The 26,145-nt window shown below is 35.2% G+C and overlaps 2 protein-coding genes across 11 annotated transcripts in view; one reads left to right on the forward strand and one right to left on the reverse strand.

Moving 5' to 3' along the window:
- Nucleotides 1–6,921, forward strand: part of FUBP1 (far upstream element binding protein 1) — a 50,577-nt gene extending 43,656 nt beyond the window's left edge. For all 6 annotated transcript variants that reach the window (XR_009607931.2, XR_009607933.2, XR_009607929.2 and 3 more), the window contains one exon: nt 6,797–6,921. Coding sequence is in view for 2 of the 6 variants with exons in the window: in XM_060625711.2 (XP_060481694.1) it covers nt 6,797–6,830 (34 nt within the window). In the remaining 4 variants the exon portion in view is untranslated. The remainder of the gene's footprint in view (nt 1–6,796) is intronic.
- NEXN (nexilin F-actin binding protein) overlaps nt 1–26,145 on the reverse strand; it is a 50,578-nt gene that overhangs the window by 9,734 nt on the left and 14,699 nt on the right. For 2 of the 5 annotated variants that reach the window (XM_060625733.3, XM_060625734.3), the window contains exons 2-10: nt 15,780–15,858; nt 14,177–14,368; nt 13,906–13,984; nt 13,673–13,821; nt 7,857–7,898; nt 6,441–6,635; nt 6,139–6,315; nt 4,525–4,713; nt 689–886 (exon numbers count right to left, since the gene is read on the reverse strand). In XM_060625733.3, the coding sequence (XP_060481716.1) occupies nt 689–886; nt 4,525–4,713; nt 6,139–6,315; nt 6,441–6,635; nt 7,857–7,898; nt 13,673–13,821; nt 13,906–13,984; nt 14,177–14,368; nt 15,780–15,806 (1,248 nt within the window). In that variant the 5' untranslated portion in view covers nt 15,807–15,858. The remainder of the gene's footprint in view (nt 1–688; nt 887–4,524; nt 4,714–6,138; nt 6,316–6,440; nt 6,636–7,856; nt 7,899–13,672; nt 13,822–13,905; nt 13,985–14,176; nt 14,369–15,779; nt 15,859–26,145) is intronic. The other 3 variants (XM_060625737.3, XM_060625738.3, XM_060625736.3) reach the window with 2 other exon arrangements.

Below are 26,145 nucleotides of genomic sequence, written 5' to 3' on the forward strand. Positions count from 1 at the left end.
AAAGTCCCATCTTCTAATTTAGTAAAATAAAATTATTCAAAAACTTGCCACACTGATGTTCTAGTATCCATGGTACTCTTGTAATTTTATTTTGACTAATCAGTTTAATTCTGTTTGTTTCAAGAAAAATAAGCATAAATGAGTATATTAAACATTTTAGGAAACAATTCTCAATCATAATGTGACCGCACAATTGTGAGGTATTTAGGAAGAAATATTTACTTAAGGTAATCACTTGCAATCATTTGTTTTATTATTTTTTTAATGTTTATCCATTTTTGAGAGAGCACAAGCAGGGGAGGGGCAGAGAGAGGGGGGGACAGAGGATCCCAACATGGGGCTCAAATCCAGGAACCAAACCCACAAACCATTGAGATCATGACCTGAGCTGAAGCTTGATGCTTAACTGACTGAGCCCCCCAGGTGCCCTGCATCATAAGTGATTTAAATTAGTAAGGAAGAAACAGAGTTCTATCAGGCTAGAAAGCGCACATAACTGTGCTGAAACTTGTAGCAAGCGCCTCATAGTATGATGAGTGTCCTTTGTGAATAATAATACTCAGAAAGTTATTGTAAGATACTATATGTAAAATACTTACATTAATAAACATTTGGAAGAAAAAAATGGATATTTCCACATTTATAAACATTTGGAAGAAAAAAAAATGGATATTTCCTCAAATCTCACCTCTCCCATTTCTTGTCTCAGTTGTTCAAATTCCTGTTTTTCCATCTCTAGCTTATGCTTCCTTTCTTCCTCCGTTCGTCGTTTTTCTTCTTCCATTTTTTGTTTTAATAATTCTTCAAAATTAATTTCCAGTTTTCCCGGTGTAAGAGATTCTTGAGAAATTGTTTTATACATCTCTGGGAAGTCATCATCTACTACCTATTTAAAATAAGTCTCTTATTACTCTTTCCAAAATTACACATACTAAAAAGGGGAATTTTTTTTTTTTTGTAGAAACTGTGATTACTTGAGTAAAAAGGTTTCACCCTGAACTAAAAATTTGAAGACCTAAATCTCTTCAAAAGTATAAAACAATAAACAAGGTAAAAAATACTAGAAAATTTAAGGTGTTTTTGTGGCTACGGAGGAAACGGTGACCATCTGTTCTCCATTCCAACAAACACAAATCCTTTGACTTTGTATTATGAGTAATTCGAATTAGACATTAAGATTTTATAATACTGAGAACAATTTCTACGTGAGGTAAAATTTCCATTTTGGCGATTAAAATGAGCATTTCGCAGCTAAATCATGGTTTTGTCTGAATGAATTAAATAACCCATCAGGATTCCTTCATAATCAGGTAAAAATCACTCTTAATGCTGTAATTTTATTGTATTTAATGCTAACAAGAATAGTTAATACTTACTCAGAGCTGCCATGTAAAATTCTAAGCACTTTATATGGATGAGGAAACTGAGGCACTGAAAAGTAACTTGTCCAAAGTCAACACAAATATTAAGTGGCAAAGGTGGTATTCAAAACTTCAAAAGTCTAATAAAATTATAAATAATGATTTAGACTTTTTGTAATTTCATGAATTACATGTCTAATTGCCATTTATTTGTGACCTTGGGCAAGTTACCTAGCCTCTGTGAGTTTCCCCATTTGTGATGACTTTTCATACAGTTGTCAGGAGAATCAAATAAAATTTGGAAACACTTAGCAGTATGCTTGACACCCAATGGTAAGCTCCCAATGGCAGTTTTATTATTACATTAGCATTCCCTGTAATAAAGGCAATCCCTAAATTGCAAATAGAAACTTTGCAATCCAAAGATTGCCCCAAATTTTTACTAATATATTAGTTAACTGAGCTATAATACAAAATTAAAATATGGCCCTGGATAAGAAAACAACATAAATAAAGGAATTAGTTTTTCCTTTCCTGATACAGAAATATCTCTAGGAAACTAGAGTTTGGGTTTAATGCAGTTTTCTTTCCCTGCACTTTTTCCACTAGTGAATCCTGGCAGTTTCAGCCTAAAAATCTGACCCTGGGACTAGATCTCCTGATCTTTACAACTACTTCTTGTCTATCACTTCTGAACCTGTTTATTCTCCAAAAAATTAAGTGCCTTCACAAGGTTTATAGGGTTTCTGTGTAGAAATCATATGTGAATCAAGGATTACCTTGTAATACATATAAGATAGTTTTAAGGGGCACCTGACTGACTCTGTCAGTACAGCATGAAACTCTTGGTCTTGGGGTTGTCAGTTCAAGCCCCATGTTGGGGGTAGAGTTTACTTAACAAATAAAAAATTAATTTTTAAAAAAGTTTTAATATATTCCGCAAACATTTATAGGCAATTTGTTACTCTAGAATGCATTGTGCCACATGCCAGATGAACAGTCTCAGCCTCATGAATGAGAAAGGCAGCCGTAAGCAACAACAATACAGCTTTAGTGCTATGCCAGGGAAGTACTAAATGCTGTAAGAATGTATAGAAGGAACATGTCTTTGGAACTTGTATTCTCAGGAAAGGCTTCCCAAAGGAAACAGAATATATGAAAAAGAATTAGAGCATAGGGAAAGGAAAGAGGGACATGTTTCATTTAGCATTAATGAAGGTCCAGAGATGGATGAGAACACAGTATTTTGAAGAAATTGGGAGAAATTTAGTATGTCTGGAAAAAAGATGAAGAATCAAGAAATGAAGCTGGAAAAATACACCAGGGCAATATTATAAAGAAACTTGTTTTAAAATTTTTTAGATTTTTTTTTTTTAATTTAGATTTTTGCTTAAGGGAAGTAGAAATTTTTTTTTATTTTTTTAATGTTTATTTATTTTTTGAGAGAGGGATAGAACTTGAGTTGGGGAGGGGCAGAGAGAGAGGGAGACACAGAATCTGAAGAGGCTCAAGGCTCTGAGCTGTCAGCACAGAGCCTGATGTGGGGCTCACACTCACGGACCGCAAGATCATATCCTGAGCCGAGGCTGAATGCTTAACCAACTGAGCCACCCAGGCACTCCTTTCTTTTTCTTTTCCTTTTTTTTTTTTAAGTAGGCACTACATCCAATGTGGGGCTTGAACTCACAACCCTGAGATCGAGAGTCAGATACTCTACCAACTGAGCCACCCAGATGCCCCAGAAAGGGAAAATTTTTAAGCAAAACAGTAACACAATAAAATTTACTTGAAAAGAGAGAGAAAGATCACTCTTGGCTTTACAAGGAAGAATGGATTATAGGCAAGAAAACAAGTTAAACAGGAGTTAGTCTGAAGCTAGAGATAATTGACCTGGGAGGAGATAGGTGGCCCTAGAAAAGGATAACTATAGTAGTAGAAATGAGGGGAAAATTGATAGATTTTTAGAGTGATTTAGAAGATAGAATGAATAAAACTTAATGAATGATTGGATGTGAGGCATGAATGAGAAGGTTGGAAGTGTTTAAGGCTCCCAACTTTCTGGTTTGAGCATCTGGATTGGTGATGATGCCAAATAAAAACATGGATGGATATATGTGCCTGAAGCTCCCTTAGACATAGTAAGAAAACCAGGTCATATCATTGAAGCCAATTAAAATGTTTCAAGAAGGGTCAGGGGTGCCTGGCTGGCTCAGTCGGTAGAGCCTATAACTCTTGATCACAGGGTTATGAGTTCAATCAAGCCCCATATTGGGTGTAGAGCCTACTTAAAAAAATGGTTTGGCGCATCTGCCTGGCTCAATCGGTGGGCTGTATGACTCTTGATCTTAGGGTTGTGAGTGTCAGCCCCATATTGGTTGTGGAGGTTACTTAAAAATAAAATTTTTGAAAATGTTTCAAGAAGGGGATGCAGCATTCACATCAGCTTGCTTGAAAATAAAGTTTGTCAGATAACTGTACATTTTACAAACATTAAAATTGTATAAGGAGTGTAACTCTGTGACAGAATTAAGTTTGGTAGCAATATCCAAAAGTGATGGGTGAGTATTTTGGAGAGTTAAATAATTGTGATTAAATGGCTTTGACTATTTAATATATACTGGATGGAATGGAAAGTGAAACAAAAGAAGGAAAGGAAGGAGGGAGGGAAAGAGGAAATGTGGGAAAGGAAAGAAGAATGGAGAGAATAGAAGAAAGGGTGAGGGTAGGAAACTCCCTGCTTAGATACTTACTTCTGGAAAACATACCTTCCCAGAGAAGGAAGACAATATTCAATCATCTATGCCAGGCATAGCAATTTAATCAGAAACTTCTCAACATTACATTGAAGCAAACACCTTTAACTGACTGGTTTTATGCCACAGGAGACTTTTAAAAACTCATTTGCTATCCCTACTTTTGAAACTTTCCTGAAATAATAGAGTATTCCCCAAAGTTTAATTATTTCTCTTAACATACTCTTTAAATTTTTTTTTTAATTTTTAAAAAATTTTCTAAGTAATCTCTACACCCAACATGGGGCTTGAACTCACAATCCTGAGATCAAGAGTTACATGTGCTACTAGAGGCAGCTAGGCACCCTGTCTTAACATACTCTTAAAAAGCTGAATCCTAATGTCATTCTCCCAATTACATTCTGTCTTACCATGCTTCTCCTTGCTTCAGCAAATGCCTTCTTTTCTTCCTCTATTCTCCTTCTGGCTTCTTCTTCTGCTTTCTTTTTTTCATCTTCTCTCCTTTGTCTTTCTATTTCTTCAAAGCTGAGTTTGAGTTTACCAGGGCGGTACCCTTTTAAAATTTTTTCTGTGTCTTGGTTTTCCTCCTCTTCATTTACCTAACCAAGAAACAACTCATTAGTAAGAACTGAGATTCATCAAAGACAGGAATGAATGACCTCAAAAGGGACAGAATCAGCCACCTCACACATGAACATTTCCTTACCCTTAATATATTTGACCAAAAATTCCCTTCCTTTATATTGTCTTTCATGATAAAATATTCAAATTTGAGGAAATTCCAGGCAAAGATGTACTCAAGTTAAATAAAAGTTCCCAAGAAAGTCAAATTTTTAAATAGATAAGTGGAGTATGAAAAAAGTTAAGGGGTCATTTAAAAGTTCTGTTAAATATTAACTCTCCCAGGACAAAACAGAAAATGTGTATGTGTATGTACTTACTGAGGTTCAAGGTATATCTTTATCTGGAATTTCCTCAAATTTATTATATAACTATTATACATAATTTATATGTTATAATCATTATACATATATATAATGCCATTATATGTAAAAAAATATGTTATAGGGGCACCTGGCTGGCTCAGTTGGTGGAGCATGCTACTCTTGATCTCAGGGTTGTGGGTTCAAGTAGAGATTACTTAAAAATAAAATCTTCAGTGTGGAGGTTCCTCAAAAAATTAAACATAGACCTACCCTATGACCCAGCAATAGCACTGCTAGGAATTTACCCAAGGGATACAGGAGTACTGATGCATAGGGGCACTTGTACCCCAATGTTTATAGCAGCACTCTCAACAATAGCCAAATTATGGAAAGAGCCTAAATGTCCATCAACTGATGAATGGATAAAGAAATTGTGGTTTATATACACAATGGAGTACTATGTGGCAATGAGAAAGAATGAAATATGGCCCTTTGTAGCAACATGGATGGAACTGGAGAGTATTATGCTAAGTGAAATAAGCCATACAGAAAAAGACAGATACCATATGTTTTCACTCTTATGTGGATCCTGAGAAACTTAACAGAAGCCCATGGGGGAGGGGAAGGGAAAAAAAAAAAAGAGGTTAGAGTGGGAGAGAGCCAAAGCATAAGAGACTCTTAAAAACTGAGAACAAACTGGGGCGCCTGGGTGGCTCAGTCGGTTAAGCATCCGACTTCGGCTCAGGTCACGATCTCACGGTCCGTGAGTTTGAGCCCCGCGTCAGGCTCTGGGCTGATGGCTCAGAGCCTGGAGCCTGCTTCCGATTCTGTGTCTCCCTCTCTCTCTGCCCCTCCCCCGTTCATGCTCTGTCTCTCTCTGTCCCAAAAATAAATAAACGTTAAAAAAAACTGAGAACAAACTGAGGGATGATGGGGGGTTGATGCGTATTGAGGAGGGCACCTTTTGGGATGAGCACTGGGTGTTGTATGGGAACTAATTTGACAATAAACTTCATATATTGAAAAAAAATGTTTTAAATCTGAAAAAAAAAATCTTGAAAAATGTGTGTGTGTGTGTCTGTTACATATATGTTTTACCATTTGCCGCCTTGCTTCTTCAAAAGCACGCTTCTCTTCTTCTAAACGTTGTCGTGCTTCCTCCTCAGCTTGCTTCCTTCGGTTTTCTTGTCTTTGTCTTTCCAATTCTTCAAAAGTTAGTTTCAATTTTCCAGGAGAAATGGAGTCTTTTCTTGCCTCGCTTTCTAGTTCATCATCCTAAGAAACATTGTGAAAACACAACTGTTAATTATAAAAGGAAATGGTGCTAACCAACTTAGCTGCTTTGATTTGTTCCAATAAATAAATAAATAAATAATCAATCAATCAATCAATCAATTTACCATGACCAAGGAAAGACACTTTGCTTCCTTGAGAGATCGCCGTTGTTCTTCATATCTTATTCTTTTATCTTCTTCATACTTGACCCTTTCTTTTTCTTCTCGTTCTTTTTCTAGATCCTCGAAATTCTTTATCTTTCCAGAAGTTTTGTGTGATCTGACAGGTACCACTGTTACAAGTAGTGAATCATCTCCTTCCTAATTTATAAAATAGATAATTAGCATGTTTCTTCCTAACCAAAATTTAGGTTTCACAGGATTTACCTCCATTATTGGTGAATTTTGTTACATGGCCATCAATGTTACGAAGAACAAAAATTTATATATGTATCTATATCTATATACTTTTTTTTTTACAGATTTCTATTCAATAGCTCTTTCTCTGCACATTGAGTTAATCTTTGAAATCCATTGATGAGAAGGTTCAAGGAGCATCTTCTTTCCTAGAAGGTGATGTTAATACAGCTGTTTGGATAAAACTGCATGACATTATCTGAATTTAACTGTCCATGCACTAGTTCCACAAAAGGTAATGTGCATGTGAGTATACTCTACATCAATTTGATGGTGGATAGATTCAGTTTAAACACACAGAAAGTCTTTCCATAGGATTTTTTTCTCCATGCAAGTTTTAAAATACTTAACTAATATTTTGTGAGGGAAAACAATATTATATTGTTTTTATAAAACACAGACAAAATACTTATAGACAAAATAAGTATAAAATACTTATAGACAAAACTCATTGGCATTTGGTCTTAGTAAAATATTTTTAAATTTGTTGTTTTTCAAATTCATTTTAATTAGTTCCATTACATAATCTATTGTTACATCTCTCTGAATTTTTTTCAAAAATAAAGTGAATTATAATATGCAACACATGCCGCTAAAACAGAACTGCTTCCACTTTATGTGGCTGTAGTTTTAGGCACACCATCAAATTGACTGATGTTTAACTTTCTCTGTTAGATAAAAAGGGATTAACTAAAATTTCTGTGGTTGTGGAACATTACTTCATGGTGCTATATACTGTACTTTCTACTAGTATGTGATAATAAAAACTATCAGGAACTCTGAGGAAAGAAGAAGACAAATGATGAAAAAAACCCTGCTTTTTGAAAACGTTACCTTTCAACAGTCTCAACTATTATTAACAGTTCAAGAAATACAAAGTCTTGGCAGAGTATTTCAAGCTGAGAGTTGTGTCTCTAACCATGAAAGCAAAAACATACTTTTAAGACACTAAGCTATAATATTTGAGAAAGTGAAAAAGTATGATCTTGCTTTGTAAAATATGTTTGTCCTTTTGTTGTTGCTATAGAAATAAGAATAGAAATGCTTTTAATTTTTTAATTAAAAGACTATTTGTGAGTCAGATAATTTTAGGTGAATGTTTCATTAAAGGAAATGTCCATTTACCTCTGATGCTGATTCAGTTCCCGTATTGTTTATGTCCTCAATCTATTGAATGAGAATTTCATATCATTACATTACATTGAATTTCTGCTTTTTGCTTTTAAACATACAATTGAAAAGTAATTTAGTTGTGACTTATAGTAAATTTTCAAATTCATAATTTTAAAAATATTTTTATTTTGCTGCAAATTAGTCCTTTTAGGTGGAGATTAAACCTTATATTCATTTTTATATTTTGACATCAAAATCAATATATGGGGAATTGTATATTAAGAAAAATTAAGATAAAGCCTATCTTTGTAATTCTGTAATGTGAATGGACCAAACTGTTATGACCTGTCTGTAAGCTTACAAGCAGCAATTATTAATTAAATTAGTAACTTAAACTGAGATACAGAAACATTTCTTCATTCTATGTCTCTGCCCTAGCCAAACCTATCATTGGTAATCAAATAATTATGACTATATTTTACAATATAAATACATGGCAGAATATAACTGATACAATAATACAGTGCAGTACACCAGCTTTCACATGGCTAGTTTAGAAGGGAGAATTCTGGTAGATATTATTGTTTATATTTTGACCACATCTAGGAAGGAAAGACCCTCATTCAATAGAAGGGGTTCTCAATTTGGCTTTACTCGTAAGAAACACCATTAGGTTAGCTGGAGGAGCAGGCTAATGTATATAACAGATTGAGAAATGAAAAGGAAGACAGGTGATTTAAATAATGCAATGTTTGAGATGTCAGGAAAAGGAAACATAAGGAATGGTAAAATGAGAGAAGTTAGAAAGTAAACATTCAGATTTTATTTAACATTTTTTAATGTTAAATTAATTTTTAACATTATTATTTAACATTTTTTAACATTTAACATTATTTAACATTATTTTTAACATCAGTGAAAGAGTCTGGAAGTAGTTTGTTCCTTATACAGTCTAAGAGAATTCTGGCTAAGACCCTATTCATCATTCCATTTCCCTTTTCTATATTCTCTGTCACAGGAGAATTAATACATTTGATTAAGATACCAAATTTTTGAAAATTAATTCCAAAGAAATAATTTATCTATTTTATATAAATATTTTATATAAATTATTTTGTATAAATAAAATATTTTATATAAATATATTTGTATATTTTATATAAATTATTTTATATAAATATTTTATATAATTATCTATTTTATATTTTAATATTTGTATTAAGTTTTGCTTGGAATAATTTGTTTTGCAGACTTACTGTGACTTACTATGCTTTGGGACTTACTGTGTAAATGGTGAAAGTTTTATTGAATGATGAAAAAAATCCTGCTTTTTAAAAACATTAGCTAAGAAAAAAATTTATTTTAGTAAAAAAATTGTTTTTAATGTTTATTTTTTTTTGAGAGAGACAGAGACAGAGCACAAGCAGGGGAGGGGCAGAGAGAGAGGGAGACACAGAATCCAAAGCAGACTCTAGGTTCTGAGCTGTCAGCACGGAGTCCAATGCGGAGCTCTAACCCACGAACCATGAGATCATGACCTGAGCCACAGTCAGAAGCTCAACTGACTGAGCCACCCAGACACCTGTCTAAGAAAAACTTATAATAAAAATATATATATATTTATAAATACATATATATATATAATAATTACAAATTTCTTTCCCTTCAGGGGTGCCTGGCTGGCTCTGTTGGAAGAGCATGCGACTCTTGATCTCAGGGTCATGAGTTTGAGCCCCACACTGGGTGTAGAGATTACTTAAAAATAAACAAACTTAAAAAACTATTTCCCTTCAAAGGAAGGCTAACAATTCCTTCACAAATCACATTTGTCTCTCAATAAAAAGTTCTAAGAGATATGGTAAGAAATAAGACATTGAGAGTACAGGGAAGGTAAATTCTAATTTTTTTTAAGCTTATTTATTTTGAGATAGGGAGAGAGAGAATCCCAAGCAGGCTCCACACCATCAGCACAGAGCCCAACACGGGTCTGGAACCCACAAAACATTAGATCATGACCTGAGCCAAAATCAAGAGTCAGACCCTTAACCAACCGAGCCACCCAAGGTGCCCCAAATTCTAAATTTCTTAACCCCAAATTTCTTTTACTAGAACCTTCTCAGATTTTTATTAGCTTATGGTAAAATAATAAATTATATTTGGAGTGGCTTTTCTTTGTTTTGTTTTTGTATGCTTTCTTCTTTGCTCATTTTAAGCCATTACCAAAACTTTAACAGGAGACAGGATTTTTTTTCCATTGGGTTTCAGCAAAGGAAAAGATGAATTTGTCTAAGTGGCCATGGTGTCAGTATATTCAGAGAGAAGTGAGATAGCAGTTTCGTTATAGTGTTTGCTGTCAGAAGCTACCATTGAAGAGCTGCTTCCCAACTATTTATTTTGATTATGAAAAGGAAACTCCTTTTGCTCCTTCCCAAAGCAACTTCCTTTTCTCCTCTTTCTTTTCTTTTCCTTTTTTTTTTTAAATTTTTTTTAACGTTCATTTATTTTTGAGACAGAGAGAGACACAGTATGAACGGGGGAGGGGCAGAGAGAGAGGGAGACACAGAATTGGAAGCAAGCTCCAGGCTCTGAGCCATCAGCCCAGAGCCTGACGCGGGGCTCGAACTCGCGGACCGCGAGATGGTGACCTGAGCTGAAGTCGGACGCTTAACCGACTGAGCCACCCAGGCGCCTCATCCTTTTTTTTTTTTTTTTTTTTTTAAGTTTTATTTATTTATTTTTTTGAGAATGAGAGCGCGCGCGTGAGAGAGAGAGAGCACAAGTAGAAGAGGGGCAGAGAGACAGGATCCCAAGTAGGCTCTGCACCATCAGCACAGAGCTGGATGCAGGGCTCAAACTCATGAACCGTGAGACCATAACCTGAGCCAAAAACCAAGAGTCAGACACTTAACTGCCTGAGCCACCCAGGCACCACTCCCTTTATTTTCAACATCACAGTCCCCTATCAACAATTTCTCTTTTTCTAAATTGATAGATGTTAACCTTGCCCATCAGGATATCCTCAAAGATAACCAGATCATACTAAATAAAGGGGTACCTGGGTGGCTCAGTCAGTTAAGCATCTGACTTCAGCTCAGGTCATGAGTTCAAGCCTCACATAGGGCTCTCTGCTGTCAGCACAAAGCCCGCTTCAGATCTCTGCCCCTCTTTATCTGCCCCTCCCCTGTGTATGTGCTCTCCCTCTCTCTCTCTCTCTCTCTCTCTCTCTCTCTCAAAACAAAAAAAAAAAAAAAATCTTTAATTATACTAAATTAAGATTCTCCCCCAAATTTTACTGGTCTTTGGTTCTAACATCCAGTATACAAAGTATACTCATTTTTAATTCATCATAAGATCCTAGAATCTGGTAGTTCTCCTGACTCAAGAATCCCTTCTAAAGCAGTCTTGAATATGGACTTGTACAAGTGGATTTTTCAAATTAACATTAAGACATTTTTTCCTTAGTAAACTCTACCCCCAAAGTGGGCCTTGAACTCACGACCTCAAGATCAAGAGTTTCATGCTCCACCAACTGAGCCAGCCAGGTGCCCCAACATTAAGACTTTTCTTGGGGCACCTGGGAGGCTCAGTTGGTTAAGCATCTGACTCGATCTCAGATCAGGTTTTGATCTCAAAGTTGTTAGTTCAAGCCCTGTATTGGGCTCCACACTGAGTGTGGAGCCTATTAAAAAACAAAAACAAATTTTTCTTGATTACCTATTTCATACTTCTTATATTCAAAGACAGATTCACTTTTATTAGATTTGAGCAGAAAATGTACTTAATTTTTAAAATTGGACTTTCCATATTTGAAAGATAAAATTACTATTGATAGTTTATTTTGCTCTACCTACGTATTCTCAAACAATGTAATGGATCAAAATTTTCATTAATCGCGATTCTATGGCACCCTGCCATGTAGTTTCTGGAGTTACTAAAAGAAGCGGTTCTTTCTCATGATACTTTGTCTCCCTCTCTGAGTATCCCATGTCTTCATCATATTCAAACACACCTCCCTCAACATACACGTCGTTTTTCTTTGAGAAACCACTGTATATTCAGTTCTTGGGGCTGTAGTGGGTCTTAAAGTCTAGTGAGTCATCAGTGCTTTTTTGGAAAAGTTGATAAGACTTAATATAAGTAGACTAAACCAATGTACAGTACTTGCTGCCAAATACCATATATTTTAATTACATATTTTATTACCTTATTTTATAATTTATATTGTAAATATAACTACATATACTGACATATTTTATATTTGACAATGCATACTCTATAATACTCACTTATATTTATATTCCTGGGTGAACTTACATTGCAAAATGAATTCTCATCTTTGATGACTGGAGATGTCAAAGTACATACCATCCTTTCTTTAGATAAAGATGTACAAAGTAATAAAATATAGGAAATTCCAATTCTTTTCTATAATTCATCTGGCATTATGTCATTATTTGCCACTATACAAGTGGTTATTTGTGCCACAGAAGTGGCTATTTGCGAAGTCTGGGTAAATACATTTTTTTGACATGCAAACATGGCATATGCTTTGCCTTGTCATTTTTCTTTTTAGAAAGGTAGGAAACTGGAAGGAGCATAGCAAACAGATTTAAAGCACTTAAAGAGTAGACAAAAAAGAGCCAAGTACAACTTCACAATAAAAATAGTTTTGTACTTATGAAGACTATGTTAATATATCTGTTAACATATTGATGAGAGAAGAAAGAGGAGCTAAAATGGTTTCATGACATTTAGGTGAAACATTTATAGTCTACTTACGTGTACCAGGCACTGTTCTAAGTGCTTTGCATTTATTAACTCATATAATATTATTAACAACTCTAAGATAAATACCATCTCATTAAACTCAATACACTGATCATCTCTTTTGATCTTATAATGTAGACTAGGTTAAGTTCATAAATATAACGGTCATCAAGTCTATGACTAGGCATAATTTATAATGTAAAACAAGTATCAGTGCATTAATTTTTGTGACCTGATCAATTCTTTACTTAATAAAAGTATGACTATTGATCAAGTTTCTATGTCATTATAATCATTAATCACTTTGAGACATTAACTTTTTCTGGAAATTAGATCATATTCTTGAGTATTTTAAAAATACTTACTAGCCTCTAAGTTCTCATGCTCTGAGCTAAAATACGTGGGAATTCTAAATTCATTAAGAGACTATATAAGATCATAGTAACAATTTTTTTCTCCCCTCTTATTTGTCCCCTGTAGCTATGGGCATCAGTAATGGCTATATGAAAGAAATGGCTGTCACACATTTCTCCCCTCTTCTACTACCATCCCCAACTTAAAAAAAAAAAAGTTAATAAGCTAGCTAATACTACCATTATTAAATAAAATGTGATTTGTTTCAAATTCTTGGGTAGGAAGATTTCCTAATTATGCTTTAGTGTGTAATAATAACCAAGTATTTATTGATTGCTACTGAAAGACCAGCATACTGTAGATAGTTTATGTGACACTGCCTTATATCTTTGTAAAATCCTCTAACATGTCAGGAAAAACAAGAAATGTGGACAGTGTAAGGAATATGGACTAAATGACAAGTTGGTGCATAACAAAAGTTATCCTAGCATTCAACCTTAAGGTAAGTATATTCTGCCCTTAATCCTTCTAGGCATGTGATATATTTATCTGATATTAAATATTTGTGTTTAAGATCTTGTTTTCAAGTTAGCTGCTATTTAATAAGTTTATGTTATATTAAAATATTTTAATTAGGCAATGTACTGATTGTTTTATTTTGTACCATTAGTTTCTGAAGAAATACCAATTTAATATTTAGTGTATACCTGCTCAGCCCTTTTTGCTAATTCACGTTGTATCTTCCTCTTCTCTAACATATCCTGCTCAATTCTGCGTCTTCGTTCCTCCTCTGTCCTCTTTCTTTGTTCTTCTTGTCTTTGTTTCTCCATTTCAGCAAATCTACCTTTAACAGTTCCTAAGAATATACGAAACATGTTTGATATTTGCTACATTTCTGTTTTTGCAATTTCATTTGCAGTTTACCCCTCAAGTTTCTTACCTGTTAGCTTTGGGACATAAGCCTTTTCTACTTTAGAAGATGCCTCTTCCTCATCATCAGAAGCAAGCATTTCTTTAATCTAAATGGTTAAATAAATTAATAGGAGCATGTCAAAAATTTAGACTATATTATATGCAAAGTTTGAAATTAAATGACAAATACAGAAAATTATTTTAGTTATATTTAATATAAAATATGGTTAATGTGAATAAAGCATAAATTAGAAAGATGAAAATGAATTTTGCACAAGAATAAAATAAAATAAAATAACCTCCTGCTTTCTCCTGTTCCATTCTCTCTCTCTAATATATTGTTCTTTTCTTCTTTGCTTTTCATCTCTAGATCTCCTTTGATTTCTTTCTTCCCTGGCTCTCTGCATGGCTTCAAACTTATCCTTTACATCACCCTTGCCAAGTTTTGGCACATAGGTTTTTGGGACAGGTTTAGATGAAGAAAGCAGAATCTTCGTTAGAAGAAAATAAAGAGAAGAAAGTTAAAAAAAAATAAGATAGGAAGAAATCAGGTAAAGATAGATCAGCATAAGCAATATAAGAAATACTGAAACAGAAAACAAATGAGTTTGAAATATTTGTACAGTCAGAATCTGATTGCTTTCTAAAGTCTAATTATGAAAAATGAAATTACAGAAAACAGAGTAAAAACTTCATTAATATAAAGGATCTCCACTTTGTAGGTGCGAAGGCTAGCAAAATATAAAAACTGAATACTGGATTCTAATTTAAAACAACCTGTACTTTATTTTCCCACACCATTATTAAAGATTCAGATTTTACATCTCTTACTTAAAAGACACCAGGACTCATTTCAATAAATTAGGTGAAGGTGAAAATAAAGCAAAAGTTCACGCTTTAAAGTTTATAGCCTCATTCATATGTCAACGCTCTTGCTTGTTTCCATATCAAATAGAAGTAAAACTGAAGGGCAGCCCTTTAGTACCCATGTGCTCCAGGTTCTTTGTACAAAGCAGTGATTTGTATGCTGTTACTACTGCTGTACTGTCCATCTAGAACTTCTGTAAACCAACATTAAAAATGTGTAAAAAGGCTGTATCACTCCAAGAAGGCTGAGCTCTAGGATGGCAAAAGAGATTCCCCTGGAAAAGGAGGGGTCTAGTAAAAGACTGGAGAAAATATTTCCCTCCACTCTAAAACCAGGAAAGCAAATTATTTTCATCATTTTGAAAATTAAGCTGATCACCGGAAGACGTTTCAGTAAATAAAACATCAGTGCCTCAGAACACCAAACCCATTATCCTAGTAATAATGACAAGTTACTTATTAATCTGTGGCATACCCAGCCCCTCTATTATTTTCTTATGGTGTCATTGGCCATTTAAGGTTTTTTAAACTTCATAATGTTGGGGTGTCAGCAACTGAGCTCTTCTTACTACAACTCTCAGAAACTACAGCCAAGAACCAGAAAAAGACTAAGAGAAATTTTACTGCAGCTGTTGGGAGAAGTAGCTAAGACGGAGCTTTACCCGAGAGTGATTTTATTGCTTTCTCCTAAGAGTATATGTCAAATCTGGGTGGTTTTTTTTTAATACTAAAAAATAACTTCTAAGATTTATCAAGGTATTAAAATTCTATTCAAGATGTTAGCCATCACTTGCATTTCACTATCATTTACAGATTTCATAATTATGCTTCCAAGATTAGAATCCAAATGAAAATACTGGGCCCAAGACCAGCCTGTGAATTTTAGCTCTTACATTTTATATCTTGACACTATGTCATTATGAACGTCTGGATATGACCTTTCCACAAAGCAACTGCCCTTTAAGCAGTTCTACAGTCAATCCTATGTTTTCCCCCACCTTTTTTTTTTTTTTTTTTTAAAGGTTTGAGACTTACCTCAGCCTTTTGGGAAATATCATTCATGTTTGCTCTATGTGGTCTCAGGGTGATTATGGAGCTTTGTATATTTTTGCACCTGAAAAAATACATTAGTATTGTATAAGAATTTTTAATGACTTAATTTTTCATATTCTATGTATTTTTGTAAACAGAAACAGCATGTTAATTGCTCCTCAAAAAATACTGACACAATCCAGGCCAGTAATAAATTGTGATAACCTTCAGCTCCTTTGCCCAAGATTCAGGGTAAAAGAGAGTACAAGGTGCATGGTATTAAAAGATCCTTGTAAATTTATGGCCCAGAATAGCTTGGTGAATGTATCAAGTGTACTTGCAAAGAATTTGTGTTTGACAGTTACTGGGTGTATTACTCTAGAAGTACCAACTAGGTCAAGGTGGTTTATCGTGTTATTGAGATCTTCTGTGTCTTTTCCTTTTGGTGGCCCAGTTATTCTATCAGTCTTCAGGTATGTAGGATTGTCTAATATAGGATTCTTCCTTTAATTATGTCATTTTTTTCGTGTAATTTCAACCTCTTAAGTGCATATGCATTATGATTATAACATCTTTTTGAATTGACTCATCAGTATGAAATCTCCTTTTTAAAAAAAATTTTTTTTAACGTTTATTTATTTTTGAGACAGAGAGAGACAGAGCATGAATGGGGGAGGGGCAGAGAGAGAGGGAGGCACAGAATCGGAAGCAGGCTCCAGGCTCTGAGCCATCAGCCCAGAGCCCGACGCGGGGCTCGAACTCGCGGACCGCGAGATCGTGACCTGAGCTGAAGTCGGACACTTAACCGACTGAGCCACCCAGGCGCCCCTGAAATTTCCTTTTTATCTCACTGTCTTGAACTTATCTGATATTAAAATAGCTGCACCAACTTTCTTAAGTTTAGTCTGTATGATATATATAATTTTCTAGCTATTTACTTTCAACTTATTATTTTATATGTACACTGCATCTCTTGGACACAGCATATAATTGGACCTTGTTTTGAAAAATCAATTCTGATTTTAAAAAAATTGTTTTAATGTTTATTTTTGAGAGAGAGCAGGGGAGGGGCAGAGAGAGAGAGAGTGAGACACAGAATCCGAAGCAGGCTCCAGGCTCCAAGCTGTCAGCACAGAGCCCGACGCCAGGGTCAAACCCACGAATAGTGAGATCAAGATCTGAGCCAAAGTTGAATGCTTAACCGATTGAGCCACCCAGGCGCCCCAATTATGATATCTTTTAATTGCAATGTTTAGTCCATTAACATTTAATGTAATTATTTTTATAAATGGACTTAAGACTACCATTTTACTATTTGTTTCTTGTTCGCCCCTTTTTTTCTTCCTCTATTACTCTTTCCCTGACTACTTCTGAACTATTTGAGTAACTTTTAGAATTTTATCTATTGGCTTTAAAAAATTTTTAATAGCTTTACTAAGGTATCACTGACCTACAAAAAAACTATGCTTTTAAAAAGTGCACAATTTGGGGGTGCCTGGGTGGGTCAGTTGGTTTCGGCTCAGGCCATGATCTTATGGTTTGTGGGATTGAGCCCCACATCAGACTCAGCACTGACAGCACAGAGCCAGCTTGGGCTTCTCTGTCTCCCTCTCTGTCTGCCCTTCCCCCACTCACGCTGTCTCTGTCTCTCTCAAAATAAACTTAAAAGAAAAATTTTTTTAAAGTGCACAGTTTGATAAGTTCACATATGTATGTACCTGTGACACCATCACCACAACCAAGATAATATAAACATTACCCTGAAAAGTTTTCTCAGATCCCTTAACTCCCCCCTTTTCTTGCTTCTCCCACCCACATCCCCAGGCAGGTATGTTTTTGGTCACCAAAGATTCAATTTTCTATAAATGGAATCAGATAGTATGTACCATTTTATCAGGCCCTTTTATCCAGCGTAAGTATTTTGAGATTCATCCATCAATAGTTGGATCATCAATAGTTCATTCCTTTTTAGTACTAAATATTATTCCATTGTATGAATATACCACAATCTATTGAGTTGGTTAAATACCACAGTTTGTTGAGTATACCACCATTCATCTGTTGCTGGACATTGGGCTGTTTGCAGTTACTATTATAATGAAGCTGTTATGAATATTCATGTGTAAACTTTTATATGAACATATACTTTTTTGAGTAAATAAAGTATAATGGCTAGACCTTATGGTAGATGTATGTTTAACTTTTTAAGAAACTGACAAACTGTTTTCTAAGTGATTGTACCATTTTGTCTTCACACCAACAGTATATGAGAGTTATACTTTCTCTATAGCCTCACCAGCACTTGGTATGGGTCTTCTAACTTTTAGACATTCTAAAGGTGTGTAGTGACATCACATTATGGTTTTAATTTACATTTCCCTAATAATTAATGCTATTGAGCATCTTTTCATATGTTTCTTTTCTACCTACAAATATTCTTTGGTAGAAGTATCTGTTCAAATCTTTTGCCCATTTTGTTACTGGGTTATTTATTTTCCATTAACTTTTGAAAGTACTTTACATATTCTGGATAGAAGACCTATATCAGATGTATGATTTGAAAAGATATTCTCCCAGTCTTTGGCTTGTCTTTTCATTTTCCTAACAATGTCTTTTGAAGAGCAGAAACTTCATTTTGATAAAATCTATTTTATCATCTTTTTCTTTTATAGTGTGTGCTTTTGGTGTTGTACTGGCTTAACCCACAATCACAAAGAACTTATCCCATATTTACTTCTAAGAGGTTTATAGTTTTAGGTTTTGCATTTAGGTCTTTTATCCATTTTGGGTTGATTTTTGTATATGGCAAAAGTTCACTTTTTTGCAGATAAACAATTTTTCCAGGACCACTTATTAAAAAAAAAAAAAAAACATATCTCTCAGATGAAATGCTTTTGCATTTTTGTCAAAAATCAATTGACTATGGTGGGTCTATTTCTGGACCCTCCATTCTGTTCCATCAGTCTGTCTCTCCTGATGCCAAAACCACAGTATTTTTTTTTTTTAACTCCAGTCACCGTGTCATATTCTTGATTAGTGTACTTTATCATGAGCCTTGAAAAAATTAGTGTAACCCCAACTTTGTTCCTTTTCAAACTTGTTTTGACTATTCTAGGTCCTTTGTATTCACATATAAATCTGTAAATACTTCTGTATTTGTTGATGCTATTGTAAATGATGTTATTTTTTAGATTTCAATTGATGATCATTTGTTGCTGGTATATAGAAATATAATTTATTTTTGTATTCTCATCTTCTATCCTGCTACCTGGCCAAAGTAACTTATTAGTTCCATTGGGTTGTTTTTATAGATTCCATTTGATTTTCTACATAGATGACTATATCATCTATGAACACATTTCAACTTTTTCCCTTATAACCTGTATGTCTTTTATTTCTTTTTTTGGCCTGGACCGTTCTGGATAGAACCTTCTTCAGTACAAAGTCAAATAGAAGTAGGGAGAGCAGACATATTTGCCTTGTTCCTGACCTTAGGGGAAAAATGTTTAGTCTTTCACCATTAAATGATTTTAGCTACAGATTTTTCTTAGATGCCCTGTATGAGATTAAGTTCCTTTCTATTCTTATTGTGCTAGAGTAATTTTAGGAATGGATGTGGGATTTAATAAAATGTCTTTTCTGTATCTATTGAGATAATCTTATGTTTGATTTTCGTTATAGTAAGCTACATTAATTTATTTTCAAATGTTAAATCAACTTTACATTCCTAGGAGAAACTGCATTTGGTCATGATGCATTATCCTTTTAACATACTGATAAATTCAATTTAATAAAATTTTGTTAAGAAGTTTTCCATCCATGTTTATGGGATGATATTGGTGTGTAGTTTTATTTTTTTGTAACATCTGCTTTTGTTAATAATAATACTGCTCTCATAGAATGAGTTGGGAATTATTTTGTCTTAATTTTCTGTAAGATCTCATGTAGAACTGATATCATTTTTTCTTTTAAATGTTTATTTATGTTTGAGAGAAAGAGAATGTGAGTGGGGGAGTATCAGAGAAAGAGAGAGAGAGAGAGAGAGAGAGAGAGAGAGAGGGAGAGAGAGAGAAAGAGAAAATCCCAAGCAGGCTCCATGCTATAAGTGCAGAGCCCAATGAGGGGCTCAATCTCATGAACTGAGATCATGACCTGAGCTGAAATTAAGTGTCAGACACTTAACCAACTAAGCCACCAAGTGCCCCTATATAATTTTTTCCTTAAATGTTTGCAAGAACTTTCCAGTGAAGCCATTTGGGGACTAAAGTTTTCTCTCTGGGAGAAGACAATATGATGAAGGTAGATGGGACATGATTCCATGTAATTATTAACAAGGTCCTAACTTTTGTTGTTCAGTGGGTCTGTGGGTGCTTATTACATTATTAATAGTACTTTCCTAATAAAAGCAGGCAGTACATGACTATCTGTCATTACCAAGGTTTGTGAGTAATCTAATTCTATGTGCCTGAGATAAAACTAACCAGTAGTTCTAGTCTTGATCTCTTACCTGAGTCATTCTATCATATCTAGAGTTACCTGTTAGATATTTCTTCTTGTATAACCAAGAGAACTTATCCTTCATTCTCATAGCTTCTCAAACCTTAGAGTTATTTCTGGTTCATTCTTTAGATCTCCTAAATTATGATAGACTGTCAAGATTTGTGATTGTTTCTTTCAAATTTGTTCTTATATATTACTTCACTATTTCCATTGTCCTCATAATACAAGACTTTATCACCTCATACTTTGATTACAACAATTTGATAATCAGATCTAAATCCAAATTTCAATTGTGTGCTTCCTGGTTAGGATTAGATAACATATGTAAAAAATTCTAGAACAATACCTAACATTAGTAGGTATCAATAATTTTGATTGATTTCATCACTCATGGTCTCCCTATCCTTTTTATCCTCTTCAGTAAAAACGTACATTTCCCTGCCAATTAGCATATATTAATATATTATTTGTGTAATCTAAAAGAGTAATTAATACCAAAGGGTATGAGGAAACTTTGAGCAATCTCACATAAATTGATAAATTTAGCTGGATTAATTGGCCAGAGGGAACTTGAAGGAGCCTTTTTTTGTGGCAAAATGAAAGAAAATTCTGTCGTTTGGTGACAGTGAAAAATTACCCTGTCAAGAGTAGTCCTGGAGAATAAATGAATCAGCTAGCTTCTTCATCTAATTTTTTTTTAAATCTTCAAATTATATCTTGACTTATTTATAGATTCTGAATAAAATAAGTTTAATTTTTAAATTTAATATGAGTAAAACCAGTTAAAATCGTTTTTTAAATGTCATTTCAGTACTCTGAGCTCTCATTCTGAAAGTCTGTGAAAATTTGAATAGTACTAACTTTAACTTTTTTAATTAAAATATGAGCAGACAATCTTTTGCTGAGTTTGCTCTGTTCTGCATTTTGAGGATAAAAAAGTTGTAGCAAACTAAGTTTGTTAGCTTTTTGTCTTATAGAATTGTCTTTTAAGATGTAGGTTACAAACCAATAGGACTCATATCTCTAGTTTTATAGAGATATGAAAAAAATTCAGAGAAAAAAATTCAAAATCAAGCAGGCAAATATCTATTGGATTCCTTTATAATTTTTTAAAGGAATTTTTTTAATTCCTGGTAGAAACAATATTACATTCCAATTGCTAACTCAGTTGTCTTTCTGTGCTAAAGTTAAAGGTATGAATTTGACTATGTTAGGTTCATTGACTTCACAAGAAAGAACTCTGTTCCACAGTTATTGATTGTAATGTCTTATTAAAACCAATTATCTTGGGGCACCTGGGTGGCTCAGTCCGTTAAGTGTCCGACTTTGGCTCAGGTCATGATTTCACAGTCTGAGTTCGAGCCCCACGTTGGGCTCTGTGCTGACAGTTCAGAACCTGGTGCCTGCTTTGGATTCTGTGTCTCCCTCTCTGTCTGCTCCTCCCCTGCTCATGCTGTCTCCCTGTCTCTAAGAATAAATAAACCTAAAAAAAATACTAAAAAGAAAACAACTATTTCACTAACACATCCTTTGATCACATATGAATGATAATAATCCAAGCTAACATTTATGGAGCCTTTATTGTGTGCCAGGTAATGTGCCAAGTGTTTAACAAGCATTATTTCATTTAATCCCCTCAATAGCCCTTTACGGTAAAGATAATTATCAAGCTCTCTCTCAAAATTTCCAAGCCCAGTAATTTTAAATTCTTAAAATATTAAGATGAGAATAATGTCTTTTGAGTTTACAGATGTGAAGTCTGTAAATTGTTACAGATGGAAAAACAGAGACCTAGGGGCATGTGGGTGGCTCAGTGGGTTAAGCATCTGACTTCAGCTCAGGTCATGATCTTCTGGTTCCCACAGGTTTGAGCCCCATGTCAGGCTCTGTGCTGACAGCTTGGAGCCTGAAGCCTTCGGCTTCTGTGTCTCTCCCTCTTTCTGCCCCTCCCCCACTCATGCTCTTTCTCCCTCTCTCTCAAGAATAAACATTAAAAAAAAAATTTTAAGAAAAACAGACTTAGAAAGTTAAGTAACCAAGGGGGCTCCTGGGCGGCTCAGTTGGTTAAGCCTACGACTTGGGCTTGGGGCATGATCTCACAGTTCATGAGTTTGGGCTCTGCGTCCCACTCCCACACTGGGCTCTCTGCTGTCGCACAAAACCTGCTTTAGATCCTCTTCCACCCTCTCCTTGCCCCTCCCCCACTTCGCGCACATACATGCACACTCTCAAAAATAAACATTAAAAAAAAAAAGTTAAGTAACCTGTTTAAGACCACACAACTAATGAGTGGTGTTGGACACAGGATAAAAGCAGGCAGTTCGACTGCGGGGTCTGCATTCTTACTGTATTATACTGATGCCAAAAAAACAGTGCAACTGGCATGTGTGGTGGGGCAAGGGGAATACCAACCAGCTTATAATGCCTAACCGACTAGTGCAATCAAAAGATCCTTTAATCGAATTATTTGAGAACCATAATTCTGAGCAGCAGAAATATATTGGAAGCTCAAAAGACATGACTGAAAGTATTCTCTACATTTTTTTTTAAATTTTTTATTTTTCAACGTTTTTAATTTTATTTTTGGGACAGAGAGAGAGCATGAATGGGGGAGGGGCAGAGAGAGAGGGAGACACAGAATCGGAAACAGGCTCCAGGCTCCAAGCCATCAGCCCAGAGCCTGACGCGGGGCTCGAACTCACGGACCGCGAGATCGTGACCTGGCTGAAGTCGGACGCTTAACCGACTGCGCCACCCAGGTGCCCCAAGTATTCTCTACATTTAGTGAAATTGTAGTTTTTAGCCGGCAACGGGCAGTAGAACAGGGTATTTTGTCCCACATGAGCACAGTTTTATTTAAGGAAGTTTATTTTCTTCTAAACAAATATGGGGGCACCTGCGTGTCTCAGTCAGTTGAGCGTCCAACTTTGGCTCAGGTCATGATCTCACAGCTCATGAGTTTGAGCCCTGCGTCCAGCTCTGTGCTGACAGCTCAGAGCCTGGAGCTTGCTTCGGATTCTGCGTTTCCCTCTCTCTCTGCCCCTCCCCCACTCATGCTCTGTCTCTGTCTCAGAAATAAACATTAAAAAAAAAGTTTTAAAAAATAAACTAATATGTGCTAGCAATTATTCTCTTAGAATTACTTGGCATTAAGGAGAACACAGAGTTAGGTTATTAAATGATTCTCAAATACTGAATGAAATGCAGTTATCTCAGCGGGCTGTGTTTTAGAATTCATTTAGTGAATTCATTCACATGTGATAAAGTCAGGTGCTGTTTTCTCTGATTTTCAAAGTGCCCAAGTCAGCAACATGCAGGTAGCACTTCTATTGTTGTAATTAATGACAGTGAAGAATCAAGTAACAATATTCACATGTATGGCATTGTCTTAAAGAACACACTGACCTATCTCAAAATTCTGCTCAACTGTCAAGAGTATAGAAGGCTTCTGAATTTATCATACAGAACATTATCTAACAGTACTCCTAGAATAAGCCAAATTCCCTCTTAATTGTATAATGACAGTGAGAATTCTGGTTTTATGAAAGCTTTTTAAAGTATATATGTTCCAACAAAGTCATGACATGGACACTGAAATGTTCAAAAATTATTTGAATGTCACACATTTTAGTGAATCTCAACACTGAACCATAAATCCATCAAGGACGTTCCTGTGGAAGGGAGTCAACAGTACTGACATTAAGTCAAGGAATGGATCGTCATGCTCTCTAAATTGCAGCTGAAAGTTTTCAGTTTCCTTAAATCCTCTCCTTCCTGTCTCCTACCACCCCCTCTGCACCCTCACTGCACAATACCCTAACTACTCATGCCCTTCCTTCAAGGGCATAATGACCTGCGACTCTGCCCAAACTGCCTCCCTCTCATATATCAGCCAACTAGAGACCACGTCTTAGACTAAATAATAGCTGCTTAATATGCAAATGATCTTAATTATGTGGTGCAATGTGTATTATGATATAAAAATTCCAGACAATTAATATACAGAAATCTGTTGCATTTCTATACACTAATAATGAAGTAGCAGAAAAATTAAGAAAACAATCCCATTTAAAATTGCACCAAAGAGAATAAAATACCTAGGAATAAATTTAACCCAGAGGTTAATTTTTCAGTATGGTGAAAACTCTGAAAACTGTAAGACATTGATGAAAGAAATAGAGGACAACACAAACAAATGGAAAGATGTATCATGCTCATGCATTGGAAGAATTAATCATTAAAACATCCAAAACATACCCAAAGCAATCTACAGATTTAATGCAGTCTGTCTCAAGACACCAAGCAGGAGTACTTGGGTGGCTCATTTGATTAAGTGTCTGACTTCAGCTTGGGTTATGATCTCCTAGTTCTTGGGTTCAAGCCCTGCGTTGGGCTGTCTACTGTCAGCCAAGGGCCCGCTTAGGATTCTCTCTCCCTGCCTCTCTGTCCCTCCCCTGCTCATGCTCTCTCAAAAATAAATATCTTTTTTAAAAAGATACCCAATAGTATTTTTCACAGAACTAGGAAAAATAGCTCTAAAATTTGTATGGAACCACAAAAGACCTCAAATAGCCAAAGCAATCTTGAGAAAGAGGAACAAAGATGGAGGTATCACAATCCCAGATTTCAAGATATACTACAAAGCTGTGGTAATCAAAATAGCATGGTACTGGCACAAAAAGAGACTTGTGAATCAACAGGAGAGCCCAGAAATAAAGCCACACTTACATGGCCAATTAATTTACAACAAAGGAGGCAAGATTATACAATGGGGAAAAGACAGTCTTTTCAATAAATGGTGTTGGGACTGACAGCTACATGCGAAAGAATAAAACTGGACTTTCTTACACCACACACAAAAATAAACTCAAAATGGATTGACCTAAATGTGAGACCTGAAACCATAAAACTCCTGGAAGAAAACACAAGCAGTAATCTCTTGGACATCTCCCTTAACAACATATTTATGGATATGCCTCCTCAGGCAAGAGAAACCAAAGCAAAAATAAACTATTGGGACAACACCAAAATAACAAAGAAAACACAGCAAAGGAAACCATCAACAAAACAGAAAGGCAACCTGCTGAATGGGAGAAGATATTTACAAATGAGATATCTGATAAGAGGTTAATGTCCAAAATATACAAAGAACAGGGGAGCCTGGTTGGCTCAGTCGGTTAAGCATCCGACTTCCGCTCAGGTCATGATCTCACAGTTCCTGAGTTCGAGCCCCACATCGGGCTCTGTGCTGACAGCTCAGAGCCTGGAGCCTGCTTCGGATTCTGTGTCTCCCTCTCTCTCTGCCCCTCCCCCAGTCATGCTCTGTCTCTCTCTGCCTCTCAAAAATAAAGAAACGTAATAAAAAAATTCAAAATATATAAGGAATTTCTACAACTCAACACCAAACAAAACAAAAACAATCCAATTGAAAGATGGGCAGAAGACCCAAATAGACTTTTTTTTTCAAAGAAGATGTACAGAGGGTCAACAGACATATGAAAAGATGTTCAACATCACTAATCATCAGGGAAATACAAATCAAAACCACAGTGAAATATACCCTTACACCAGTCAGAATGACCAAGTACCAAAAGGACAAAAAAAAAAACAAGTGTTGACAAGGAAGTAGAGAAAACAGAACCCTAATACACTGTTGGTGGAATTGGAAATTGGTGCAGCCACTGTGGAAAAATGGTATGGAGGTTCCTCAGAGAAGTTAAAAACAGAATTGCCATATGAACTAGTAACTCCACTACTGGGTATTTAATCCAAAGAAAACAAAAACACTAATTCAAAATGACATATGCACCCCTATGTTTATTGCAGCATTATTTACAATAGCCAAGATATGGAAGCAGCCTAAGTATTC

This window comes from Panthera onca, chromosome C1 (genome assembly GCF_046562875.1).
Source record: "Panthera onca isolate mPanOnc1 chromosome C1, mPanOnc1 haplotype 2, whole genome shotgun sequence".
NCBI lineage: Eukaryota > Metazoa > Chordata > Mammalia > Carnivora > Felidae > Panthera > Panthera onca.